At 35.6% G+C, this 10,609-nt stretch overlaps 1 protein-coding gene across 3 annotated transcripts in view; it reads left to right on the top strand.

The window, feature by feature from the left end:
* LOC117172772 overlaps positions 1 to 7,567 on the top strand; it is a 211,727-nt gene extending 204,160 nt beyond the window's left edge. For all 3 annotated transcript variants that reach the window (XR_004467057.1, XM_033360980.1, XM_033360981.1), the window contains one exon: positions 7,295 to 7,567. Coding sequence is in view for 1 of the 3 variants with exons in the window: in XM_033360981.1 (XP_033216872.1) it covers positions 7,295 to 7,330 (36 nt within the window). In the remaining 2 variants the exon portion in view is untranslated. The remainder of the gene's footprint in view (positions 1 to 7,294) is intronic.
* Positions 7,568 to 10,609: the final 3,042 nt, after the last annotated feature.

The raw sequence follows: 10,609 nt of genomic DNA on the forward strand, positions 1-10,609 counted from the left end.
ATATTTAGTCGGGAGTGGTGCTGACTGAAAACAGATGATTTGGAGCGATTCGCGCGCCATCTGTTGGTCATTCTAAGGACTTATTGAACTACCCTCGTATCTATGGCCGATGGCTTGGTACCAGACTGGGACTTTACATCTTCCCCTTGTCACACAGCAGCGCTGGGAAGAACTGTTAGACTGGTAACAGAGGTGTCCAGACAAGGCATCGGTCCCGAGGCTCGGGACCGGCAGATACGCGCCACACTTCTTTCTCGAAAGACTGTCAACTTATTTGACACTAAGAAGGACTTTGTTGGTTCAATTAATGACTCTGAGACTTAAATAAGCACGTTCTACATATGGTTGGTTGTTTGGGTAGGGCGTGGGTGGAGCCCGATGTGCAGCCACCTCCACGTTGTGGGCTCTGGGTCACTCGAAATTGTAGAACTCAGTGATCTAGGAGCTGCACAAGTATTTAAGCGTTTTACTCGAAAATGGGCAATTTTGAGCCATTTCCCCCTTCATGAGGATTGGCATGAGGTGACTTTGGCGATTCAGTACGGATCTCTAAGTACCCTCTGATGACTTTTCATCGTAAAGTCACCCTTGATAGGCATCGGTATCGATTTTAAGCCAATTTTTGCAAAACCTTAAATTTTAGTGCCTTTTAGTGAAATTTCGAGATTTCACCCTCAAAGAACAGACTGAAGATATTATCCGATTTTAAAATTTCAAAGTGCGCTGAGTTTCGGATTGGACTAGGACACTTTTCCGCACCCAGGCGTTTCCTGGACGCACAATGTTAGTTTTTCGCCCTAGCCTAATATAGATCTCTGCAGTTTAAATCCTTTAAATGTCTGCAGCAACTTTAAGATGTCATCTCTAACTCTCAAAGAGTAGATACATATAGCTTCTGTTATTAATAATTGCTATTAGATCTGGAACAATTTCCACGAAAACATGTATTATTAGTCCACAATGGACAAATGATGTTATGCGCGGCACTTTTGTTACTCACATTTCTAATTCAGTTCACATACTTCTGTTCTTATGCTCAATACTCAAGGAATACTGTAAACGTCATAACCGTAATTATTCAAGAAATTTATATCATCTGCAATGAAATGATCAGAATTACACCCATCTATTCAAGCTTTAGGAACGTGAGCACCGATGTATGGGTTAAACGGAGATATTTAGGAAAAGCCGTTTACGTCAAGAACTCCTTTTGAGTAAAAAGTATGTGATCTTTCTGATTTTGCAATAAAAATAGATTTTTTAAACAATCTAACCATTTTTGCAACCGAAGAAATCCGGAATCGAAATGCAATGCATGCGGATGATGGTGGAGTGTTTATGAGTACTAGTGATGCTGCCTCTTAAGGATTTCTTCGCTTGGGCATCTTTGTTCAACACGAAATGTTTATAACTTGAGACTTTAGGTAAAGCACATGTAGAGTTTTTTTTGATAACAAGAAGAGTGCTCGACTACTTTTTCCAGACAAAATCTTCACTTATTGCTTTGCTTATATTATTTCCTCGTATTTCATAACGTACTCGACTTCTCTTACAAATTTCAGACACTGCAAAGTACTTTTCTTACATTTTTCAATTATATTTGATCAATTTCCTCAATATTCGCAATTCTAAACATTCAATTGGTCTTAATAATTATTAAGATTGTTATTTTCTTAAACTTTTTCTCGGGTGAACCCGGTTTTTTAAATATAGCCACGGAATAAGTCAAGTGATTGATGGGGTGAGGATGACATAAGTTAATTTAAAACGATGTTTAAAATCTTTTTCGATGCTGTTGTAGGTACAAAATTAGGACCATGTTGTAGTTTGGCGTTCGTTTTTTACCGCAGCTATACTTAAACAGCGGCCGCCAGCGTTTTAGGTGACTACAGTTACCTCTGGATGCTTTCTTAGAGGTACCATCTGCCTCTCCACAGGTTTTTAGTTGCTCGCTTCCTGATGATCAAGAAATTTTTTTACAATGCGACAGGTGTTTCATAAAACCGCCTTCTGAGCTGCTGCCAATACCTTACTGGCTCCTAAATGTTCAAGATGTTCAGTGCATCTTGCGTGCACATTGCCTGTAGCCAAAATCACAATGGGATGAATAGATGCATGATTCACATTCCTCCAAATGGTCTTTACTTCATTCCTTAACTCGCTATACTTTTGAATCTTGGTTGTATAGGTTGACTGCAAATTTCGGTTAAGCGGACAATCAATGTCGATGATGTAGACTCTTCCACCTTTTTATTCTTGCATCACGATGTCAGGTCGATTGGCCCGGTTCTAATGATCCGTTTGGATAGTAACATCCCAATATAAGATGTGATCTTCGCTTTCTAAAACGGGCATTGGAATGTATCCTTAGAAGGGCATCCATTCTTTCAAGAGTCCTAGGTTTAGGGCAAGTTGTTGATGTATAATGCCCGCTACATCATTACAACATCCTTTCTCAGCCAAATATTGGATGCCTCACTATCCACTTTATGTTGATCAAACATTTTGGGGCGCTCGCTATGGATAACTTTCTGTCTTCATTTTATTTACAATTCCTGTATGGTTTCTGTCCTGATATTCAAGGCATCTTACGAGGACAAATGCAAGAGCATGTAGTCAAGATCCACTTTACAGATGGTGCTGCAAAGCGCAACATCTCCTTTGCTTTTAAAATAGCCTCGAAACTATATAACTTGTGACGTCCACAGTTTTTTGGCATCTGCAATGTCCTTACCTCGTATATGACATAGTAGAACTACCCTTTCAATCGCTCAATTAATGTGGTGCATTCGGTGCTTCGTCATTCCTACGCCGACGATTTTGTTTAACTTTTCAAGGTCAGTTTTAGACAATTTTATGAGCCCGAAGGAGTACGTGAGGATAGAGATGGCGTAGGTGTGACTTCAGGTCATCCATGTACAGAAGATGGGTCACTTGATGACCATCCTCATTATTATGTATTGTGAATCCATGAAACATGTTTTTTAGTCTTTTGCTCAATGGGGTTAACACTAAACACAACCAAATTGCACTGAGGGAGTCTCCTTAAAATATAACCGTCGTAATGCGTATTAATTTAGTTATCCTTGGTTGTCGATGATTAAAATACTTGATTCTTGTATCCCAAAGCATCATAGCACGACTTAGAAAGTCAATGATGAGTGGGCAGATTTGGTCAAGTTTTAAGACTTCAAGCAAATAGTCTTGCGGCACGGAAGAAAACGCTTGCTTGTAGTGAATGTATGCCTTGTGCAAATTCCTTTGTTATTTACGAGCTTGAGTCATGATAGCAGCGTCTATAATGACTAGATCTTTACTGCCCTCTGGGTTTTTACAACATCCTATTTGTTCTTCTGTAAGGATGCCATTCTTGTCGCAATGAGAGTATACCTTATCTGCAACGATAGCTATTAGGCATTCATTAATTGTTGGAAGACAGGCTAATTGGTCGAAATTCAGATGGATTTTAAGTGTCTGGTTTTTAGGTAACACATACGTAGTGTCCTAAATCATCAAGCCTGGCATCAGATGTGGGTGTTCGAAGATGTTCTAAAAAGACCTTGCCAATGAAGATGCATACCGGTCAATCACTTGTGCCAAAAGTTGAGCACGATGTCCAGACGTTGAGCTTTCAAGTTCCTTGTCCTATTCAAGATGGCTGAAAAAGCAAAAGCTGTGATGTTTGTCGGCTCTATTCCAGGGATTTTTCTTGCTCCTGCTTTCTCCAGTTGGAATCACGCAGTGTACAAATTGCATCTGTTCACTGTTCCGCAAACATCCGACCAATAGTTAGTCATGTTTTCCAATTGACGGACTTCGGTGTTTTGCTGGTTATTTTGCTTTACACTCAGTCCACAATATAACCTTCTTTCATCTGTCTAAAAGTCTCTTCCGTTCGGAGTCTATAATCTCATCAAAGCTTAACGGTGTTAATGTCTAGATGTGCCGATGGTGGATGATTTTGTAGCATGGTTTATCAACTTTCTCGTTCTATTTCCTTTTTATATTAAGTTAATCGACCCAATTTGCACCTTGCTTTGCTGACACCCATTTCCTAGTAGGTTCTACATATCACAACTCTAGTAAAGCATGGCCAAAATTTCTTTGAAGGTTCTGTAGTTTTCTTGGAATTTCGCTGTTCACATCATCATTATTAATACTTGGATGTGGTTCTACTGGATCCGGTACTGGATGTTCATTATCCCTAGCACCTATCTCGTCAGCCGAAAGCAAACTGTTTACAGATATTGAACGTTTTTGATCTGCTAGATTCAGCTCATTTATTCTTGAAGCTAGCTCTGGGTACTTAAGTAAGAGGAGTCTATAATTTTGTCCTCAAACTTTAAACATTTTTCTCTCCAAACAAATAAAGACGCGATAACATCTCTGTTCATATGGGATATCCATTTTAATCGTCTTTTTGTTTGCTGAACCTCTTCTTCTGCTTCTGGTTGTATAAGGCCATCCACCTCTGAAGGGTGTGGTGGTGTTAAATCATCAACAGGTTGAGGAAAAACATCAGTTACCCCTACTTGACCCTGCGACGCGGCTGCCTTTGACTAATGTTCATTGCCGTCGTTTTTCCACACCAAATCTACTTGATGTTTAATCTTCATTGCTCGGTCTTCCGAGAAGTGTAGATTAGCCCTGGTGTCCTTCAGCTTAGCGATAAGATCGCTGAGTGCGACTTTTTTATATTAGGATACATTGCAGCAAATTTCGTTCTCAAATTGTATCCTTTTTTTCATTTTCGCTTCAAACTTCGCACTTTCGTAATAGAGACGCACCAATTGATCTTTCATTGTGGTGTCCCACTTGATGCAGACCCGCAGTATTTCTGTTGAGGTGATTCGCCGCAAATAGATAACGCTAGCCAAAGCATCATCAGCAGGCACAGTTGATGTTTCACTGCTTACATTTTGACACAGATATTTTCCTGGCCAGCTCTTTGATTACTGAGATTTGCGTGACCATCTCGCAGCATATCATCGCCACTGTCTTGTATACTGTGACCCCTAGCGGTAGCTCCAGGAGTGCCCCGATGATCCTCGGGAAGCGACAAGCGTTTCAAAATCTTTAAAATACTCTCCATTATTAATGACGGATTTAGGTGTTCTTCTTAGTCCCTCTCCTCTTCATTATCTGCCTGTCTAGGAAGGGAAACCCTGTCAGTAGCAGTGTCACCTCTAAAATAGTCGTCAAAGCCATGAGAGAAAAGCTCAAGCCCTAACGCGATACCAACGCGATACCAACGCGAGAACATTATTATTATTATTTTTCAATCTTTTACTCGGGTGAACCCGGTTTATTTTCAAACTTTTACTCGGGAAAACCGGGTTATACATCATAGCTACCGACCAAGGCAAGTGGCTAATGATGTTAGGATGTTATAAGTTAATTTCATACGATGCTTGAAACCTCCTGCAATGATGTTGTAGGTATACAATTACGAGCTGCCGCAAGCGTAGGAGGTGACAAGAATGACGTGTGCATGCTTTCTTAGAGCTATTCGGGTGAGCCCGGTTTATTACTATTATTATTAATAATATTATTATTTAATTTAAAATTATAATGTCAATTATGATAGCCAGGCGCAGTTAAAGATCGCATTGAAACTGATGCAAAAAAAACATTTTTCGAACAAATGTCGCTTAACCATGTTTTTTATCCGTTTTATGGTAGTATAGCAGTTACTTGGTTTCCTATTTTCGCTGAATGATCTAAAGTAATTTTCCCGACAAATTTCACTTATGATTTGACGACAAACAGGATCTCATCGGTAAACACTTTTTTTTAATACCCGCGCGGGAAATGCGATTTTGTGACCCTGGCACGAAACAGTAAAAGTGATCGTGAACGATTCCTCGATCGCTCGCTTCTTATGCGCGGCAACTTTTCTTCGGGATTCTGCTAGATCAGGCCTGCCCACTAAGGGGAAATCTTCTCAATCGCCACATGTTCAAGTTCCACCACCACTTCCCTCTTCACAGGTCCAGAGGCTTGGTCGTGAAGTTGAATGAGTAGAGATTGATTGTGTTGTTAAAATCCCAGCTCGCATTTGAGCGATATAGAAGAAATTGACCCTCAGGTGGAAAGTTTGTCCTAGATCCCCCACTCGGTTAATAATGTACTATTGTGGCATTGTGCATTTCTTATACATACTTTTGAACTAAGCGATTCAAGTAAAGACTTAAAAATACCAAAATTAATTTATAAATATCTTATTCTCTCGTTTAAAGTACGGAAGAGGATATCCATGGAAATCTAGCGAAAATCAATGTCTACGAGCGGCTGTGACGGAATCGTTACTCCCGCTAGCTTTTTTCATTAAGTAAATTTCATTTTTTCTTTGTAAAAAACTTAGCAACAAAATTGGCATCACGATTACTGGGACGTCCTTACATTCGATTTTAACTTTTGCCCATCACCTTTAGGCATTTCGTTTTTTGAATTTAAAATCTTATTTTTCATGTTTAATTTATCATTTTTCGCTATTATAATATTATTTTTATCCTATAAATTATTTCTTTTGATTTCCAGTGGACTAGTTTAAGTTTTTGTGGTTTTCTATTCTACTCTAATAAGATTAAATGATTTTCTTTAATACACTATACATTATTCACCATTTTTGATTCACAATAATTTCTTATTATTTATATTCGATGTGTGTTAGTGAGGGTTAAAAAGTAAATTTTAAATCTTTAAACATAGCGCTTAGATAACAAGTACAAAAAGGGCGGTCCAGCACTCCAGCGATTGAGGAATGTACCTTGAGAAACGATGTTTTAGGCACATTTTCTTTTCATCACCATTTTTATCTTACGTTTCAATTTTCATTTATCTGTTCGGGCAAACAAGTCTTAAAGTTGTAGCAGAAGAAAGAGTGTAACAAAGCTTGGTTTTCATTTTTTTCTCGACAATTAGTTCCTTTGCCCTACAATAGTATAAAAAGTAATTTTGACGCCCCCACTCCAAATCCTCATCTAACTAAAGGATACTTCCTTATGATAAACTAGTTTTTTATGCATAAGTATGGAGAATTTTCTATAACATTAAATCTTACTTCAGTGAATTTGACAAATTTCCAGGAAAAGCGAATATCCTTATCTGATATTGATGATCCCTTCGATGGTGCATTTGTATTCTGTCCTAATTAGCTATTTCAATTAATAAAACCGTTCTTATTTAAATCAGCCAATTAGAAATGACTTTAAACAATTTCCTCAAAATTATTATATTACTCCTCCCATTCTATTTTTCTGTATCCTTTTTGTTAAAATTCTCCTTTTATTAGATCCTGCAAAAGATAGTGCGCCTGAGAACAAGCTGATACAACTTTACCCTCTTCACGGGACCTTCTTCGCTCACTTTCTCGCAAACAAATTACCCCAGAGTTCCCGGTTGGCCAAGCGATGAAATATTTAAACTTAATTCCACCGTGATAAGTTATTCATTGAAGGTTATACTGAAGATGTGGTGCTGAATCAGAAGTGCTGCCGCAGTTCGGAAGAGGTAGTTAATAAGTTTTCGGATCTTAGAAGTTCAACGGCACCAATTTTGCAATATGGAAAATTAATTTTAATACTGAGATAACTTTTATGTGAAAAGAATGTAGAAATATAATTTCTAAATGAATTCTGTGTGATTGTATTATTGTGTATTATGTTATTTTGATTAAGTTCTTTGAGAAAGTTCTCTAATTAAATTTTTGATTGGAAATAGTTATTGTTTCTAGAACAACAAAAATAGAATACTAAGAATTGAATTGGTAAAAATAATTCGCTTTTAATTATTTTCCCCAGTGGTTCTGACTTAATTTTTTCATCATATAGTATAGAATTTTATTTCTGCTCTATATCCTGTTGTCGTTCTCCTTTTTTTATAAAATCTTCAATTCCAGTAAAAACATTTCTAGAAATTATGGCATATCGCAGAATACATACATTTCACACATTTAAAACTGCCGTTCAATTGTTTTTTATTTATATATCTTAGAAATAATTGTCAATCGTCAAAATAGAGGCTTAGTTTTTGTTTCTAATTCCACGCTCCACACTCGACCTTCCTGTACCGAATAAAATTATTTGGCGGAAAATTAACAAAAGTAGATCAAGAGGAAGACATAGTGACATTTGGGTAATGTTTCAGGTTATTTTGCACACGGAAAAAAAATATCCATTACAATTTATAGAACTAATTCTATAGTAGAGGATACTCTGGGTAGTTCAATAAAAGTTAAAATCGTCTTTGTTTTACATTGCGTTGAACTAGTCCTGAAACTATAACAAACAGTTCTAAAAAATTATAACCGATTTTTCGCCACAAAAAAAATCTTTAGTATTATTATATTATTATATTTACACTCTAATATTTGTTCAAATGTTTAAGCACACAATTATATACTGTTACACAATCACTCCACTATTTATAATCGCACGCTATAAAAATTTTTATTCCCCGCGGGTTCGAACCCTATAAGTTTCGCATTCTTAACGCCTCTCGGCTAGCCTAGCTTGAATCATGAAAACAAAAATCTGAAATATAACCTACAGCTGTGCAAGTCCATCTGCAAATTTTTGTGAGCCATTCTGTAAAAAATATTACTACGCTTTTAATCGTATATCTACTAATATTTTAGATTTTAGAAATACTACAAATTATTATTCTATACTTTATGTGCTTAAATAAGATTTACACTGAATACAAAAATATTTTTAGATATTTTAAAAGATTAAAAAAATTTCAATATATATTTTCAGTAAATTAAAAGATTTTAAAGGATTTCCGCAAATTTTCGCAGATTTCAAAAGATTTAACAGACTTTAAAGAAATCAAAAACATTACTTATCTTTTAAAATTACTTTAAAATGTTAAAACTCATTTAAATTCTACCGAAATTCCTTTAAAATTCTTCGAAATTATTTTAAATCCCTTAAATTCATTAAAAATATCTTGAACTCTTTTAAATAATTCGAAATATTTTGAAATTCGATTTTAAACTTGAAGCCTTCCAAATCTCTTAAAAATTCTTGTACTTTTTGGAATTCTTCTAAAAATTTTTAAGATTCATAAATATTATTCGAAATCTTTTGAAATTCATTTATAAACTTTAATCTTTTTTAATTTAAAAAACTTTTGAAATCCCATTAAATTATTTTAAAATATATTAAAATCCTTTTAAACACTTGAACATATTTTGCAATTACACAATAATACGTAAACTCTATTGAAATTTCTTGGCATTTTTAAAAAACATTTTAAATGATTTGGTATCATTAAAAACTTGTATAGCGCAAAGGGAAATTGAGGAGTATTTCAGAATATTTGCGAACATTTAAAGATATTTGGGAATATAAAAAATATTTAAGATTACAAAAAATATCAAAAATACCAAAAATATTGAAGAATACGTGTATGGGATTATTTAGTGAATGGATCAGGAACCTTGCAGTGATCGACCCCTCGGAATATAAAAATAAATTGGTTTAAAAATATGAAATTTGGAAGAAACAATTTTTTTCAAATACATGTTACATCCAAATCTTTGGTATATATTTAGAACTTTTATGTGAATTGAATTCAATACAACTAATGGAAATTTTAAAGGCTTTGATTATAAAAAAGTTTTAATAGTAAAATTTTTGGTGAATATAAATTTTCTCATTTTAAAATGAAGTTCGAATTCTTTAAGTTTCAAGGTTCTAGAGTAGAATTTTTTTTATTTTTTATGTTTCCCATTTAAAATTATTATTTAGTTTGAAAGTATGTTTAGTATAATTCAATTCATTCATTGATTTTATGACAATTCGCTTAATTAGCTTGAAGTTAAAATTAAAGTTTCGTTTTGTAATAACCTATTTTAAATTCTAGAATTTCAGAAGCTACAACTTTGAAAGATTGAATTTAGTTTTCAATATTAAATTGTCAAATAAGTGGGACGATGGTCGTGGGGGCTAAAGCGTAGGCTTTGGACCCACTCCTTCGGCTTGCGGGTTCGATTCCCGCCTCGCACTCTGGAAGAGTCTCGGTGGCCCATGCGGTGAACACTAGCCTAGCAAGGGAGTTGTTCATCTCCGGAGAGTCGTGGGACCGGTACCTCTAGAGAAAAAGGTTTTCTCTAAGTACTTAAGGCTGTTGCTCTTGGTGGTTCGGAACCCACCTTAAACTGTAGGTCCCCCTTCCACCACCAAGTGTGTGGAGGGTGTGTAAAGGAATAGAGAAGGTGTAAGAAAAATGTAAACCCTTAGGGGACACATTAGAAGCTTCCATTCCATTCCATATTAAATTATCAAATCTTGATCGCTTTGAATTAATAATTGTTTAAATTCAAAAGTTTGCAACTTTTAATAATTTAAGTTTGAACGAACAGAAATAATTGAATGCAGAAGATTTGTATCTTTCTTACCTTTTTCTTTTGACGTTTCTTCTCGTGCATTTGATATCTTTTTGAGGGGGTTTTGGATATGGGTTCTTTATAACTATCTTTAAAATCTTAGTGCTGGTTTGCATTTTTCCTTTTGCTTGCAGCCACCAGATTAGGGCCAACTTCTTTCCTCTTGAAGCCGTTTTGATGTTATCATTTTAATATTTATTATTTAAAACCAATTAA

Source organism: Belonocnema kinseyi, chromosome 5 (assembly GCF_010883055.1).
Source record: "Belonocnema kinseyi isolate 2016_QV_RU_SX_M_011 chromosome 5, B_treatae_v1, whole genome shotgun sequence".
Classification (NCBI taxonomy): domain Eukaryota; kingdom Metazoa; phylum Arthropoda; class Insecta; order Hymenoptera; family Cynipidae; genus Belonocnema; species Belonocnema kinseyi.